At 43.6% G+C, this 18021-nt stretch overlaps 1 protein-coding gene across 3 annotated transcripts in view; it reads right to left on the minus strand.

The window, feature by feature from the left end:
- Positions 1-18021, minus strand: part of adck5 (aarF domain containing kinase 5) — a 110231-nt gene that overhangs the window by 70082 nt on the left and 22128 nt on the right. For 2 of the 3 annotated variants that reach the window (XM_059971635.1, XM_059971634.1), the window contains exons 2-5: positions 11361-11464; positions 10103-10252; positions 5070-5145; positions 3348-3548 (exon numbers count right to left, since the gene is read on the minus strand). In XM_059971635.1, the coding sequence (XP_059827618.1) occupies positions 3348-3548; positions 5070-5145; positions 10103-10252; positions 11361-11464 (531 nt within the window). The remainder of the gene's footprint in view (positions 1-3347; positions 3549-5069; positions 5146-10102; positions 10253-11360; positions 11465-18021) is intronic. The other variant, XM_059971636.1, reaches the window with a different exon arrangement.

The following is an 18021-nucleotide window of genomic DNA, read 5'->3' on the forward strand; positions in this document are numbered from 1 at the left end:
GAAAGAAAGAGAGAAGGTTAAATTAAAATAAACTTTATACAAGGATTTAAAGATTAGCTTTATTTGTTATATATACCATATAACAATTACAGCATGGAAACAGGCCATCTCGGCCCTTCTAGTCCATGCTGAACGCTTACTCTCACCTAGTCCCACTGGCCCGCACTCAGCCCGTAACCCTCCATTCCTCTCCTGTCCATATACCTATCCAATTTTGCTTTAAATGACAATACCGAACCTGCCTCTACCACTTCTACTGGAAGCTCATTCCACACAGCTACCACTCTGAGTAAAGAAATTCCCCCTCATGTTACCCTTAAACTTTTGCCCCCTAAGTCTCAACTCATGTCCTCTTGTTTGAATCTCCCCTTCTCTCAATAGAAAAAGCCTATCCATGTCAACTCTATATATCCCCCTCATAATTTTAAATACCTCTATCAAGTCCCCCCTCAACCTTCTAGGCTCCAAACAATAAAGACCTAACTTGTTCAATCTTTCCCTGTAACTTAGATGCTGAAAACCAGGTAACATTCTAGTAAATCTTCTCTGTACTCTCTCTATTTTGTTGACATCTTTCCTATAATTTGGTGACCAGAACTGTACACAATACTTCAAATTCAGCCTTACCAATGCCTTGTAGCAATTTTAACATTGCATCCCAACTCCTATACTCAATGCTCTGATTTATAAAGGCCAACATACCAAAAGCTTTCTTCACCACCCTATCCACATGAGATTCCATCTTCAAGGAACTATGCACCATTATTCTTAGATCACTCTGTTCTACTGCATTCTTCAATGCCCTACCATTTACCATGTATGCCCTACTTGGATTATTCCTACCAAAATATAGCACCTCACACCTATCAGCATTAAACTCCATCTGCCATCGCTCAGCCCAATCTTCTAACTGGCCTAAATCTCTCTGCAAACTTTGAAAACCTACTTCATTATCCACAACGCCACCTACCTTAGTATCATCTGCATACTTACTAATCCAATTTACCACCCCATCATCCAGATCATTAATGTATTTGACAAACAACATTGGACCCAGTACAGATCCCTGAGGCACACCATTAGTCACCGGCCTCCAACCTGACAAACAGTTATCCGCCACTACTCTCTGGCATCTCCCATCCAGCCACTGTTGAATCCATTTTACTACTTCAATATTAATACCTAATGATTGAACCTTCCATGCACAACCTTGTCAAAGGCCTTACTGAAGTCCATATAGACAACATCCACTGCTTTACCCTTGTCAACTTTCCTCGTAACCTCTTCAAAAAATTCAGTAAGATTTGTCAAACATGACCTTCCACGCACAAATCCATGCTGACTGTTCCTAATCAGACCGTGTCTATCCAGATAATTATATATACCATCTCTAAAAATACTTTCCATTAATTTACCCACCACTGACGTCAAACTGATAGGCCTATAATTGCTAGGTTTACTCTTAGAACCCTTTTTAAACAATGGAACCACATGAGCAATACACCAATCCACCGGCACCATCCCCGTTTCTAATGACATTTGAAATATTTCTGTCAGAGCCCCTGCTATTTCTACACTAACCTCCCTCAAGGTCCCAGGGAATATCCTGTCAGGACCCGGAGATTTATCCACTTGTATATTCCTTAAAAGTGCCAGTACTTCTTCCCCTTTAATCGTTATAGTTTCCATAACTTCCCTACTTGTTTCCCTTACCTTAACACAATTCAATATCCTTCTCCTTAGTGAATATCAAAGAAAAGAAATTGTTCAAAATCTCCCCCATCTCTTTCGGTTCCACACATAGCTGTCCACTCTGATTCTCTAAGGGACCAATTTTATCACTCACTATCCTTTTGCTATTAATACTTCAAAACATTTGAACATACAGTGAAACGCTTTGTTTGTGTCAATGACCAACACAGTCCTAGAATTGTTCTGAGGGCAGCCCGCAATTGTTGTCATGCTGTTATGCTTCTGGTACCAACATAGCAGGCCCACAACTTACTCACCCTAACCCATTTGTCTTTGGGGATGTGTGAGTAAAGTGGAGCACCCATTGGAAACTCACAAAGTGATGGGACAAATGTACAAACTCATTACAGACAGCACTTGGAATCAAAACCCGATCAGTAGTCATTGGCGCTGTAAAGAGATAGCACTAACCACTACACTACCATGATGCCCCATTACAATCACCTACCACAAGAACGTGGTACAGTGAAAGAGTCATCCTTTCTTTCTGGTGCGAGGACAGATAATGCTGCATAGGGATAGACTGTCATCCCAGACTACAGAAGGTCAGTGCTCCAGGTGGTCAGAGACAGAGTCCAGATGAATGGCCTCAAACCTAAATGTCAACCACCCACTTCCCTGCACAGATTCAAAGGAAATTAATTATCAAAGTATGTATATGCCACTGTATGCTACCCTGAGATTCAGATTTAGATGCTGCCTGATCCATTGGGTTCTTCCAGAATTTTGTATTTCTGCTCAAGATCCCAGCATCTGTAGTCTCTTGGGTGTTTGATCAGACTGCAGAAGGTCCTGGCATAGAGTCAGACCAGGAATGAATAAATAAATAAAACTGAGTCCAGTTCAAACCCCAAGCAGAGAATGGTCATGGAGTCAGACTTAATCCATTCAGGGGCAACACTCACGAACTTGAGCAGGCGTTCATCACTTCTGATGGCCTGATATGGAGAGACCGGCCTGAATAACAGGAAGGGAAGCTGTGTGCATGAGGTGGGAGCTTGATACACAACTGAGAGAACAGGTTTCGTCACCAAAAGACCTGATATTGCCACTGGAAACACAGCTTCCTGGTTAGCGTAAAGATTTACAGCACCAATGACCTGTGCCCGCATGGGTTCCCTCTGGGTGTTCCAGTTTCCTCCCACTTTCCACAAACATACAGGTCATCAAGTGGAAAGCATGCTACATTGGCACCAGAAGCACTGCAATACTTGCTCACAGCCCCCAGTACAATTCTCCAGTTGTGTTGGTTGTTGATGCAAATAATACATTTCACTGTACATTACGATGTAACTATGACAAATAAAGCTAATCTTTATAAATCTCTAACTTTTAAAAAGAGACTGTCTCCTGGGTCGCTGGGTTGGACATTGGGAGAGTTCCGCAGCACTCCAAAATAATGGGATTGTTCCTGTCCACTCAGACAACTCTGGGCAGCCCATCTAACTGTGCAGTATCCCCACAGTCCAGCATTCCTCGGTCATGTGACAAATAAAGCTGATCTTTAAGTGAGCCATAAGTGATCAGAGGTTTAGACATCATTACCGTGATCACAGCTTCCAAAGGGCAGCCTGACAAGAAAGGAGCAGACATACCTCCATGTACCTCCTGTTGATGGCCTTGTCCTCGAGGACACGCAGGGAATTGATGTACTCTGGAGGGAGCAGGTGATTGAAGGAGCACAGACCCTGTCCCAGCTTGATGTACAGACCAGCATTCTTAATGGCACCTTCCACAATGAGGTCTGCAGCTCGCTGGTGACAGGCAGACATGGCAGCAATGAAGTCTGGACTATCCTGGCAGGACCCAAGAGCACAACATGGATAACTGACCTTTGCTTCTTAATTCATTTATTTATTTAGCAATACAGCATGGAGTAGGCCACACTGCCCCAGAAATCTCCAACAAACCCAATTAACCCTAACCCAACCACAGAACAATTTACACTGGCTAGTTAACCTACCCTGCACATCTTTGGCCTGTGGGAGGAAACCAAAGGACCTGGGGAAAACCCACACATTCCCGCAGGAAGTATAGAGACTGCTTACAGTGTGCACAGGAACTGACCGCTGGATTACCCCGAGTTGTAATAGCCTCACGCTAATTGCGACACTACTGTGGTGCCCTTCACTGGCTCTTACAATTACCTCTTCTTTTGCAATTTACACACAACTATTGATAGGATGACCAGCTAATGCACCATCGAGGTCTTCTTCAAAAGGTGATGCCTCGTGAAGTCAGCATCCATCATTAAGGGCCCTCACCACCCAGAAAATGTCCCCTTCTCATTGCTACTATTAGGTACAGGCATCTGAAGGCACACACTCAACCTTTTACCAACAGTGTCTTCTCCCTCACCCTCAGATTTCCAAACACTCCATGAACACTACCTCGCTATTTTGATCTATATTTGCTCGTGAAACAAAGGGGGTAATTTCACTCAACCTCACTTCCCCCATCATTGAAATGTTCCCACACCATGGACTCACCTCCAAGGACTCTTCACCACATGTTCTCGATTTTATTGTTTATTTATTATTATTACTATTATTTAATATTTGCACAGTTCATTGTCTTCTGCACTCTAGTTGAACACCCAAGTTGTGCAGTCTTTCATTGATTCTATTATGGTTATTATTTTATAGATTTATTGAGCACGCCCACAAGAAAATGAATCTCTGAGTTGTATATTGTGACATACATGTATGTACTTTAATAAATTTACTTTGAACTTAATATTTTTTAATATTTCTTATTTTTACAGCTAATCATCACTTATGTAAGGCAGAGTCCTGCTGCTGCATAACAAATTTAACAATCTACGTTAGTGATCATAACACCTGATTCTGGCACTGAAGCCATACAGCACAGAAACAGGCTGTGCCGACAAAGATGTTCCATCTGCACGCATTTGGGCCAGAACCATCTTACTCTTTCCGTTAAATTCCATAAAATCCAACCAATCAGTGGAACTGATTGCCACAGATGGCTGTGGAGGCCAAGCAGCATCACAGTAGTGTAGCTGATAGAGCGACGTTATTAGAGATTGGGGCATCGGAGCTTGGAGTTTGATCTCAGCATCCTTTGTAAGAAAGTTTGTACGGTGTGCCCACGCTGCTCTGGTTTCCTCCCACTGTCCAAACACATACTCCTCAGCCTTCATTGTACTCACTATTATGTTCTCCTTTTGTACTCCCTAATATAATTATATATGACACGATCTGTCTGGATAGGTCATAAACATACGCCTCTCACCGCATTTCAGTACAGGTGACATTATTAAACCAATACCAATATTGATAAGGCCTAAAGCTTACCTCATCTACTCCATGTAGTTTAACGTTAATGGTCCACCAGTAATCAGTAGAAATTTTTGTCCCAATGTAAACAGACCTGGATAAACAAGAACAGACCAGTGAGATGAAAAATTTGTCCAAGCATTTGCACCAATTATTCAGCCTGTTAGGTAACAATATCCTACAGGGCAGCTAAAAGTGCACACGGTGGCTAACAATTCTACTTGAACAACTCTCACCATGGATCAAATAATCTGTATCACTCATCTCCACTAGGGGAGTCCATAAAACTACAAGACATAGAAGCTGAATTAGGCCATTCTGCCCATCAATACTGTTCTGCCAGTTGATCATAGCGGAATTATTTTCCCTCACAGCCCCATTCTCCTCCCTTCTCTCGGTAACCTTTCACTCCCTGACTAATCTGAAACGATTGAATCATGGATTTTAGAAAAATGGATGGCAATTTGGGAGGGAAAGGCTGTATTGATCTTAGCTAACACAACATCATGGACTGTGCAGTATTACTCTATCGTATGTTTACCTATCAATCACCACTTTAAATATACCCAATGACTTGGCCTCCACAGCTGTCTGTGGCAGTGAATTCCACAGATTCACCACCCTCCGGATAAAGTATTCTCTCATCTCAGTTCTAAATGGACCCTTCTATTCTAAGACTGTGCCCTTGGTCCTAGACTCTCCCATCATTTGAAATGTCCTCTCCATGCCCACTATATATAGGCCTTTCAATATTCGATAGGTTTCAAAGCGATCCCCTCCCAATCTTCTAAACTCCAGAGAGTACAGGCCCAGGACCATCAAACACTCCTCATATGTTAACTCTTTCACTCCCAGATTCATTCTCATAAACCTCCTCTGGATCCACTCCAATGCCAGCACATCCTTCTTTAAATAAAGGGCTCAAATTGTTCATAATGTTCCAAATGTGGTCTGACCAATGCCTTATAAAACTTCAGCATTGGAAAAGGAAGAACTGGCAGGCGTGAGGGCAGAGATGTAACCTCACTGCTCTGACGACTCCGACCTCTGGGTGCTGTCTGTCACACGTTCCATCTGTCACTGCATGGACTTCCTCACATCTCATAGATGCGTGGGCTGGGTCTGCACATTAGCATGGCAGTTGGTGTAACACTTTACTGCACCAGCGATACAGTAAAATTTCCATTTATGTTTGTAAGGAGTTTGTACATCCTCCAGCATGGGTTTCCTTCCACATTCCAAAGAAATAAAGATTACGGCTAGCAAGATGTTGACATGCTATGTTACTGCCGGAGTCGTAGCGACACTTATGGGCTGCACCCAACACACCCTCGGACTGTGTTGGTCATTGACACAAGCGACACATTTGAATCAAAGGGGATAATGTCACTCAACTTCACTTGCCCCATCACTGAAATGTTCCTACAACTAATGGACTCACTTTCAAGGGCTCTTCATCTCATGTTCTTGATATTTATTGCTTACTTATTATTATTTCCTTCATTTTGTTGTCTTCTGTATTCTGACTGAATGCCCAAGTTGGGCAGCATTTCATTGATTCTGTTATGGCAATTACTCATAGATATATTCAGTATGCACACAAGAAAATAAATCTCAGGGTTGCATATGGTGATATAATTAAGTAGTGTAAAAAGAGAGGAAATAAAAACAGTGGGGTAGTGTTCATACTTTAATTGTTGATTCAGAAACCGGATGGTAGAGGGGAAGAAATTGCTCCTGAATCGCTGAGTATGTGTGCTTAGGCTCCTGTATTTCCTCCCTGATGGTAGCAATGAGAAGAGGGCATATCCTGGGTGATGGGGGATCCTTAATGATGGATGCTGCCTTTTTGAGGCATCGCCTTTTGAAGGTGTTCTAGATGCTGCAGAGGCTAGTGCCCATGATGGAGCTGACTGAATTTACAATTTTCTGAAGATTTTTACAGTTCTGTGCAGTGGCCCCTCCATTGCAGACGGTGATGCAACCAGTCAGAATGCTCTCCACGGTACATCTGTAGAAATTTGCTAGAGTCTTTAGTAATATACCAACTTTCCTCAAACCCCTGATAAAATACAGCCACTGTTGTGCCTTCTTATAATTGTACCAATATGTTGGGCCCAGGACAGGTGAGCGGGAAACCGGAGGACTGGGAAGCTTTTAAAGAGCAACAGAAGATAACAAAAAAGGCAATATGCCAAGAAAAAATGAGGTACGAAGGTAAACAAGCCAAGAATATAAAGGAGGATCGTAAAAGCTTCTTTAGGTATGTGAATAGCAAAAAAATAGTTAAGACCAAAATTGGGCCATTGAAGACAGAAACAGGTGAATATATTATGGGGAACAAGGAAATGGTAGATGAGTTGAACAGGTACTTTGGATCTGTCTTCACTAGGGAAGACACAAACAATCTCCCAGATGTAATAGTGGCCAAAGGAACTAGGGTAAAGGATGAACTGAAGGAAATTTATATTAGGCAAGAAATGGTGTTGGATAGACTGTTGAGTCTGAAGGCTGCTAAGTCCCCGGAACCTAATGGTCTGCATCCCAGGGTACTTAAAGAGGTGGCTCTAGAAATCATGGACGCATTGGTAATCATTTTCCAATGTTCTATAGATTCAGGAACAGTTCCTGCTGATTGGAGGGTGGCTAATGTTGTCCCACTTTTCGAGAAAGGAAGGAGAGAGAAAACAGGGAATTATAGACCAGTTAGCCTGACGTCAGTGGTGGGAAAGATGCTGGAGTCAATTCCCGGAATGGCAGGACTGTCATATGTTGAAAGATTGGAGCGACTGGGCTTGTATACACTGGAATTTAGAAGGATGAGAGGGGATCTGGTTGAAACGTATAAGATTATTAAGGGATTGGACACACTGGAGGCAGGAAGCATGTTCCCGCTAATGGGTGAGTCCAGACCCAGAGGTCACAGTTTAAGGATAAGGGGTAGGCCATTTAGAACAGAGATGCGGAAAAACTTTTTCACCCAGAGAGTGGTGGATATGTGGAATGCTCTGCCCCAAAAGGCAGTGGAGGCCAAGTCTCTGGATGCATTCAAGAGAGACTTAGATAGAGCTCTTATAGATAGTGGGGTCAAGGGATATGGGGAGAGGACAGGAATGGGGTACTGATTGGGTATGATCAGCCATGATCACAGTGAATGGCGGTGCTGGCTAGAAGAGCCGAATGGCCTACTCCTGCACCTATTGTCTATTGTCTATTCTCTATTGGAACACGGGGAGAATAATATCAGAGTACAAGGTTTTCACACTGTATAATTCAATGTCTTACAGAGGACAGTGTTGGCCAGAAAGAATGACTATCTACAAATCAGTGAATTCAAATGAATCAATGACAGTGGAAGCAGACAGACGAATTGTCTTTGTTCTTGCCGCATACTTGGGGATGGAAGCTGCCATTTTGTGAAGACACTCTACTCTCCATTTCATGAGCTTGACATGCTGGGCTTGATCAATGTTTTAAAGAAGATACAATGATACTTCAGGTAATCTACTGGACTGGAGATCGTTTCCAAATAAGAAGTTATTTGTGAGATGTTCCTTGGTTGGCTATAACATGCAGGTTTGTGAATGTTGGGGTTGTTGCCTGCCTGAAGTGATTCGAGCTCATTGCTGATTAAGAACAAAGAGCCATAAATTAATCGACTGTCACTTGATGGGAAGAGGGCAATAAATGGATGCTGGCTTGGAGCAGAGCCAGTAACAAGGTGTTAAAGGACAGACACAGGACCTGTGGCCAATGACGATGGAATGCGATATTTGAATTGATAAGGAATCGATATAAAAGTGAATGCTTTGTGTGTGCTGGTAGCGGTAACTTCGAAGAATAACCATCACAGATACAAGTGAAACACGCGGCAAGTGAATCAGGACAACGAAGAACGCCTGGCCAGCGTAAACTTCCTTGCCCGGGTAATATCCTTGCTTTTCTTTGACTACTCAGGAGAGTCAGGGATATTTAGCGGGTGTGCACATAAGGTACTTAGTGTATGAATTCACGTACTTGTTAGTTTAAACAATAAAGGTACTTGTCAGTAAATACAGATCTCTCTGTGCCTCACTAAGCATCATTATAGAACTTAAGTATTTTTTTTACAAACACAGATTAGATGAGCCTTTATAAGGCATTCATCAGACTGCTTTTGGAGTATTGAGAGCAGTTTTGGGCCCCCTATCTAACAAATCACATCTGGCATTGGAGAGGGTCCAGAGGATGTTCATGAAAATTATCCCAGGAATGAAAGGATTAAGGTATAAGGAACATTTGATGGCTCTGGGTCTGTACTCACTCAAGTTTAGAAGAATGGTGGAGGTGGCCTAGATAGAATGAATGTAAAGAGATGTTTCCAATAGTGGGGGAGTCTAGGACCAGAGGACACACCCTCAGAATAGAAGGACATCCTTTAGAACAGAGGCAAGGAGGAATTTCTTTAGCCAGAGCATAATGAATTTCTGGAATTCATTGCTACAAATGGCTTTGGAAGCAAAATCATTGGGTATATTTAAAGCAGTAGTTGGTAGGCTCGAGACTAGCAAAGGCAGCGAGAGAAAGAGTTTGACAGGAATACCAGTATGATTAAATAGCCTAATTCTGCTCCTATGTATTATGTCTAGGTACACATATAATCCTGAACATCGTTTCTGTTTTAGAAATAAATTTATCCCGCAGGTAGATCCAGTCCTTAAATGTCATATCAGCTTATCTACTGAGTGCAACCATGACAACAGAATCAGGTTTAACATCACCGGCCTATGTCATGAAATTTGTTAACTTTACGGCAGCAATATGATTTAATACATGATAATCAAGAGAAAAACTGTGAATTACAGTAAAAATATATATAAATTAAATAAGCTGAGTAAAAAAAAAATCTATAGTCGAGTCTAAAGCTTGAGAGCATTCTCTGTCCTGGCTTCTGAGAACAGGATGGAAACAACTGAAAGACCTGCTGGAAGCAGATTCACCAGAAGATACCCATGGAGAGAACTGGGCCAGAAGCAGTAAACCGCAGGAGGACGCCACAACTGGCTGTTTACCTGTAGAAGCGACCAACACCTTCCACCAGAATCCTCATCCTTCTGCGGTCCTGCGTGTCAGACACGTACCACACAGCGCCAGCAGCAGGTGGCGCAGAGAGCACCAGACCCAGCAGCACCTTTTTATACAGGCCGCGGCGATGAACATTGCTGCGGAAGCACAGGAACAGCATCACAACAGAGCTCCACACAGCATTACTGCAGCAAATAACTCTGGAGGCCTGCAGGTGGCCTGCCCTGGGGTTGGAGGTGTGCATTTCTGTCTATAGGAAGGAGGAAAGGGGAGTAGGGTGTGTTGTGCTTGTTGTTCTGCTGAACATTGTGGGCATGCAATGTTAATGCCGGAATGTGTAGTGACACAAGACATAGGAGCAGAATTAGGCCATTCAGCCCATCAAGTCTGCTCCACCATTCCATCATGGCTGATTTATTATCCCTCTCAACCCTATTCTCCTGCCTTCTCCCTGTAACCTTTGATGACCTGACTAATCAAGAACCCATCAACCTCCACATTAAATATACCCAATGACTTGGCCTCTACAGCTGTCCATGGCAATGAATTCCACGGATTCATCACTCTCAAACCTAAGTCTCCCCTACCCGACGCTGGAGTGCAGATACATCTCTACCAAAGGAGATGTCAGGAGTTCCTTCCCTCTGCTAGCCTGCAGGTCACCCTTGGCCAAGGTGTAGCATCTGCTTAGCCCCCCCACCCCCAATTAGAGTCATGTGAAGCCATGGGAGCAGTTGGTGCATATCACAAGTCATGGTTATGTAACCACTGACGCCAGGCAGACAGTCTCTGAAGAGTATTGATAACAAGCTGGGGTCACCAGTCTTGTAACGACACTGCCCAGAAAAGGCAATGGCGAACCATTTCTGTAGAACTTGCCAAGAACAATCATGGTCACGGAAAGGCCATGATTGCCTATGTCAGCAGACATGGCACATAATGAACTAATGAACCCTGGGAGAAAGAATATGACTATTTATCCTACCTTCTCATAACTGTATAAACCAATAAAAATTCACAACTCAGCCTCCTTCATCCCATGGAACAGTTCCAAGCTAATGCTTAAGCCCTCCAGTCCAAGCAACATTCCCGTGAATCTTTTTGTCAACTTCTCTAGCTAAATGACATCCTACCTATAGTGTGGTGACCAAACCTGCACACAATTCTTCAGGTAGCCTGCACGGACCTGATGGACCAGAGGGCCTGCGTCCGCGCTGAGTGACTGTGCTTGCTTCTGTAACGTACCTTATGGGCTGCGACCCAAGTTGCTGCTTGAAAACAATGGTCGGGATCAGCGGGACACGCCTCGTCCTCTGAAGTAACATACAGTGATGTCTGCACAAGCATGCCTAGCAAAGAAGAGTAACTTCGATTCACATTTCATTTGGTAAATCCCTCAAGGAACTTCATACCAGTCTGGAGCACCATTACTGAAGCCTGTGGTACAGCCGGACGGTAAATAACTCTCAACCATCAGGCTCTTGAATCAGAAGGCATAACCACACTCACCCTAACATATCTCAAGTACTCCAATCCAATTTGCCTCAAACTAGGACAAAACTTCCCCTCCACAATCAGATTTCAGAACAGTCCATGAGAACGACCACTTTTTCCACTTTTTTAAAAAATTTATAGTAATGTTTATGTATTGCAGTGTGTGTGTGTGTGTGTGTGTGTGTGTGTGTGTGTGTGTGTGTGTGTGTGTGTGTGTGTGTGTGTGTGTGTGTGTGTGTGTGTGTGTGTGTGTGTGTGTGTGTGTGTGTAGCCATGGTGCCCAAGAATTTTGCACAGTACTGTAGTAACCTTATGTATTGCACCGAACTGCTGTTGCAAAAAAAAATTCATGACACACATGAGTAATGATAAACCTGATTCTGATATGGGTCTCTATTGTGGACTGAGAGTGGGAAGAGGGCAGGGAGAATCATGGTAGGGAAATGGGGAAGGGAGCAGGAAGCATCAGAGAGACAGAATGTAATAATCAATAAACCAATTGTTTGCAATCAAATGACCTTGCTTGGTGTCTCAGGGCTGGATGTATCTACACCCATACCAAACCCCCACCCCAGCACTCCTCTGCCAGCTGTCCCAAGCCCTTCCCGTGGGGCTACACCCTTGCCATTCCCAACATCCTTTGGTCCCATCAGATTTACAAACTCACTCTCCGCTCCACATTGATGAAAATAGTACTGTGCCAAGTCTTAGCTAACCTCGCTATATGTGCCAAACACTTTTGCTCCATACTGCATGTCAGAGATAGTAAACCTGGTCCTGACTCTGAACAACTGGGATTTAAGACATATCATAAAGAAATTGGGATTTGGTAAATTGGTTTATTATTGACAGTTACTGAGGCACAGTGAAAAGCTATCTTGCATTACAACAGTGCATGGAGGTAATACAAGAACACAAAGTGGAATGTAATGTCACAGTTACAGAGGAGGTGCAATGCAGGCAGACGATAAGGTGCAAGGCCAGGATGAAGTAGATTGTGAGGTCAAGAGTCTATCCTATTGAACTAGGGAATCATCCGATAGTCGGATAACAGCTGACCTTGAGATGGTGATACTGTGTGTTTTCTATCTTTTGCTTGATGAGAGGGAGGAGAGAGAGAATGCCCTGAGTGAGATGGCTCATTTGTTATATTGGCTCCTTTACAAAGGCAGCAAGAAGCACAGACAAAGTCCATGGAAGGGGGATATGCTGAGCTGTGCTAAACGTGAGTTTATCAGTCACGTGCAGAGTGGTTACCATACCAAGCCATGATGCATCTGAATAGGATACTAGCCAGGGCACATTTCCTTTGCCACTTGAATAAGAAGAGGTGTTGCTGAACTTTCCTGGCTGTGGCATCCATTTGGTTAGAACAGGACAAGCTAACCTTCCACTAAACCAGGGGTCGGCAACATTTACCACTGAAAGAGCCAATATGGACCCATTTCCCACAGAAAAGAAAACACTGGGAGCCACAAAATGAAATAACACTGCATACAACGGGTTTTTTTTGCCTTTATGCTATGTATAAACAAACTATAATGTGTTGCATTTATGAAATTGATGAACTCCTGCAGAGAAAACGAAATTACATTTCTGCATGCAACAAAAACATTTTGAACTCCGAAAAAAAGACGTTGGGTTGAAGGTTACTCCATAGTTAGCCTACCTTGGATCGAAGAATTAAAAGAAAGCACGCACTGGCAGGTGTCAGGCATTGGCAGTTGTGATGTATATTAATAGCGATAAAAAAACACGTTGTAGCGGTGTGCTACACGCAGCGCTAAAATAAAGACTGCAGTCAAAGGTAACTTTATTCGAACTAAACAGCCTTGCTTTAAAGCCTCCCTCAACCCGTCCCCGTGGGTGCGGATGCTCCAAAAGACACGTACTCACAAACCCCCGTAGGCTATCTCCCTTAGCCGGAACGGTGGCTAATTGTGAGCCGGTTCGGATGTGCCAGGAAATGGTGTCTCCACAAAGTTTTCAGATTGTACAAGATCACCATAATCTTCAAATTTCGAATTAAATTTCAAAAGCTAACAAACTACGGAGAGCCGCATCACAGAGATGAAAGAGCCGCAGGTTGCCGACCTCTGCACTAAACTATAAGTAGTCATGACACAGTGACCTTTGCCTGTGGGGCAACAATTCTGAGTGCTCACTGCTGCTCTGTATTCATGAACCGGCTGCTGTCGATGCTGACTGAGCTGTAGGCTGACTCTGAAATGTGGTGATCTGGCTGCCCTATCACAGTGCCACGTGGCCTCATGACTCTACACCAGCACGACAGTGACCCTCTTCTTCTTGTTCCTAAGTTCTACCCATAAGGCTTCACTGCATGAACCCCAAAAATGTCATCTCTAAGTACAGTGGTACCATAAGATCATAAGACATAGGAGCAGAATCAGGCCATTTGGTTCATTGAGCCTGCTCTGCCATTCCATTATATCTACAGTCCTTTCAACTCCATTCTCCTGCCTTCTGCCCATAACCTTTGGCAACTTTACTAATCAAGAACCAATCCACTTCCACTTTAAATGTACCCAGTGACTTGGGCAAATGAATTCCACAGATTCACTGCTCTCTGGCTAAAGAAATTCCTCATCTCTGTTCGAAATGGACATCCTCTATTCTAAGGCTGTTGCTGCTGGTCCTAGACTCTCCCACTATAGGAAACATCCTCTCCACATCCACTCTATTTTGGCCTTTCAATATTCGATAGGTTTCAGTGAGATTCCCCCCCCCCCACCATCAAAGGCTCATCAAACATTAACCCTTCCATTTCGGAATCATTCTCGTGAACCTCCTCTGCACCCTCTCAAATGCCAGCACTACTTTTCTTAGATATGGGGCCCAAAACTGCTCACAATACTCCGAGTGCAGTCTGACCAATGCTTTATAAAGCTTCAGCATTACATCCTTGCTCTTATATTCTAATACTCCCAAAATGAATGCTAAGATTGCACTTGCCTTCCTTACCACAGACTCAACCAGCAAGTTTACACCCTTCCTTATCAAAAAGGCTTACCTGTACATTTGTCAATCCAGCAGCATCTGTGTCCTGCTAGTCCAGCCCTTCCCTCAGCCATGTTTGTTATGGCTGTAACATTACAGTCCTCACAGCCAATCCACACTATGAATTTGACTGCTTAATAAGGGGTATAGATAGGGTAAGGCAAACAGGGCTTTTCCACTGAGATTGGGTGAGATTAGAACTAGAAGTCAAAAATTAAGGATGAAAGGTGAAATATTTAAGGGGTATCTGAGGGGGAACTTGGTACAAGCATGGAATGAGCTGCTAGCAGAAGTGGTGGATAAGAGAAATGTGGAAAGTAGATGTATGGAGGGCTATGGACTGGGTGCAAATCAATAGGACAAGGCAGAATAAGAGTTTGGTAAGGACTAGATGGGCTAAAGGGTCTGTTTCTGTGCTGTAGTGCTCTATAATTATTAGAGAGAATATGACAAAGGGTTAAATTGAAAAGTAATCGGATGCAGCAGCAAGAAAATGTTGAGCTGATTTACCATTTCGGGTGCTGTAAATAAAATATCAGAAGATTACAAATGCCTGTGGCTCTCAATGAATGATGATGCTTATGTGTGCATGGGGTAGGGTGTGGAGTGTGGCAGTAGTATGGAATCACTCAAAATCAGATTAGACCGAGTGTGAATGAAAACTTGATTCCTATAGTTCCACCTCTTAGCTCTTGGTTGACAGTCACAGATTAAAGCAGCTATTTATAGATGTTCCAGAGCCAGAGACTGAAATATATTGCAGAGTCAGGGCCGAGTCACAGTCTGGTGTTAAACAGAATAGTGGGGAAAGGTGAAGGAAATATTAGGTTTTGCTGTGCAAGTGTCTAGGAGGGTGGTTGGAAAGATTCTGGGAAGCTTGTACAAATGATGAGGCACAGAAAGGGTAAATGGTCAGAAATTTTCTCTTCAGAAGTTGTATAAAACTTGATAAGGCCACATTCGGAATACTGTATGCATTTCAGGTTGCCCATTATAGGAGGGATGTGACTATAAGACATAGAAGTAGAATTAGGCCATTCAGCCCATCGAGACTGCTCTGCCATTCCGTCATGGCTGATTTATTATTCCCTTCAACCTCATTTCCCTGCCTCCTCCCCTTAACCTTCGATGCCCTGACTAATCAGGAGTCTATCAACTTCCGCTTTAAACATACCCAATGACTTGGTCTCCATAGCCATAGCCATCTGTGACAATGAATTCCTCAGATTCACCACCCTCTGGCTAAAAGAAATCCTTCCTCGTCTCTTTTCAAAATAATCGACTCTGTATTCTGAGGCTGTGCCATCTGGTCCTAGACTCTGCCACTCTTGGAAACATCCTCCCAACATCCACTCGATCTGTGTCCAATGGTCCTAAACTCCCTCACTACAGATGATATCCTCTTTACATTCACTCTATCTAGGCCTCTCCCCCCCACCCCCATTCTTCTAAACTCCATCAAATACAGGTCCTGAGCCATAAAACGCATGTCTTTTCATTCCTGGAATCATTCTCGTGAACCTCCTCTAGACTCTTTCAAATGCCAGCCCCAAGCGCAGTCTGTGCTGTTTTTGAGTCTGGTGGTCCTGGAGTGGATGCTATGTAGCCTCCTCCCTGATGGGAGTGGGACAAAGTGGTTGGGATTCTTCATGGTGTCACTGGTCTTTTTTCGCCACCCTTCCGTGTTGATGATGAATGGGCTGATGTTAGGTGGTGACGGTATTCTCCCTCATATTAGCAACTTCAGAACCTAACAACTGGAATGGAAACAAATCATTCTTGATCCTAAGGTACTGCTTGAGAAACTGATCATTTTCTTTTAAACATATTATAGGTCCCCTCTGGTTATGAACACCTGATTTACAGACAGCCTGTACATACAAACAAGCATTTGGGAGACTGGCAGGAAGGAAGGGGATGGATATCCAGTTGCTTGGCAGTGTGGAAGATCAGAGGGATCTTGGTGTCCGAATCCATAGGACATTCAAAGCTGCTGCACAGGTTGACTCTGTGGTTAAGAAAGCATATGGTGCATTGGCCTTCATCCATCGTGGGATTGAGTTTAGGAGCCGAGAGGTAATGTTGCAGCTATATAGGACCCTGGTCAGACCCCACTTGGAGTACTGTGCTCAGTTCTGGTCACCTCACTATAGGAAGGATGTGAAAACCTTAGAAAATGTGCAGAGGAGATTTACAAGGATGTTGCCTGTGTACAATGTACTGTGTATGTTAATCAAAATGGCTTCTTTGGTTTGCTAGAGTAGGAATGCTTTTATGTTTGATAAATGTTTTCTCTCGCAGTTGTTTAGCTTTGGACTTGCTGATATGGGGATTGTATTCATTTGTTAACCAATGGGGAATGTTATTTTGTCTTGTGAGGCTGGAAGCTTGGGGGTTTTCGCGGTCTTTTCAGGCGAGTCAGGAAGGAGACGCTGAGGAAGGTGGACGTGTGCTGCAATGCTCGGTCGACCACTGGGTAGGTCCCAGGTGCGAGGAAGTGGAGGTCGGAGGAAAGTGACGAGGGGTCGAATGGTTCGATGGTTGAGCTCCAACGATGTGCACTAAACTGACTGAACTTTGATAAGTTGGCGCCTTTTACTTTATTTTCTTTTCCTTCATATATACTGTATTGCATAGTACACTTCTGGTTTTAGTAAAATCTTTAAAGTGTATTCCATAACGGTATCTGGTGTGAGTTTGATATGGTGTGTGTGCGTGCAGCATAAACTTGATTCTCACAGCACCTGCGTGTACGGGAGGTGGGGTTGGTGAGTGGCTGGATCTCTTTTTCCCCTAGACATATACCAGCCTGTTGAGTAAGTGTTACACCTGGATTGGAGAGCATGCCTTATGAGAATAGGTTGAGTGAACTTGGCTTTTTTTTCTTCGAGCGACAGAGGATGAGAGGTGACCTGATAGAGGTGTATAAGATGATGCGAGGCATTGATCGTGTGGATAGTCAGAGGCTTTTTCCCAGGGCTGAAATGGCTAGCACGAGAGGGCACTGTTTTAAGATACTTGGAAGTAGGTACAGAGGAGATATCAGGGGTAAGTTGTTGTCTTTTTTTTTTAAAAACGCAGAGAGTGGTGAGTGCGTGGAATGGGCTGCCGGTGACAGTGGTGGAGGCGGATACAATAGGGTCTTTTGAGAGACTCCTGGACAGGTACATGGAGCTCAGAAAAATAGAGGGCTATGGGTAACCCTAGGTAATTTCTCAGTTAAGGACATGTTCAGCACAGCTTTGTGGGCTGAAGGGCCTGTATTGTGCTATAGGTTTTCTATGTTTCTATAATGTTCGCTGTGGTGACCGTAGTTCAATCTTACTAGAGTTCTCTCAGCCCAGTGTGGCAGTACGCAGTCGCGTGTTTATTTGGTTGAGTCCACTCTCAATTT

Source organism: Hypanus sabinus, chromosome 6 (genome assembly GCF_030144855.1).
Source record: "Hypanus sabinus isolate sHypSab1 chromosome 6, sHypSab1.hap1, whole genome shotgun sequence".
In the NCBI taxonomy this organism is placed as follows: domain Eukaryota; kingdom Metazoa; phylum Chordata; class Chondrichthyes; order Myliobatiformes; family Dasyatidae; genus Hypanus; species Hypanus sabinus.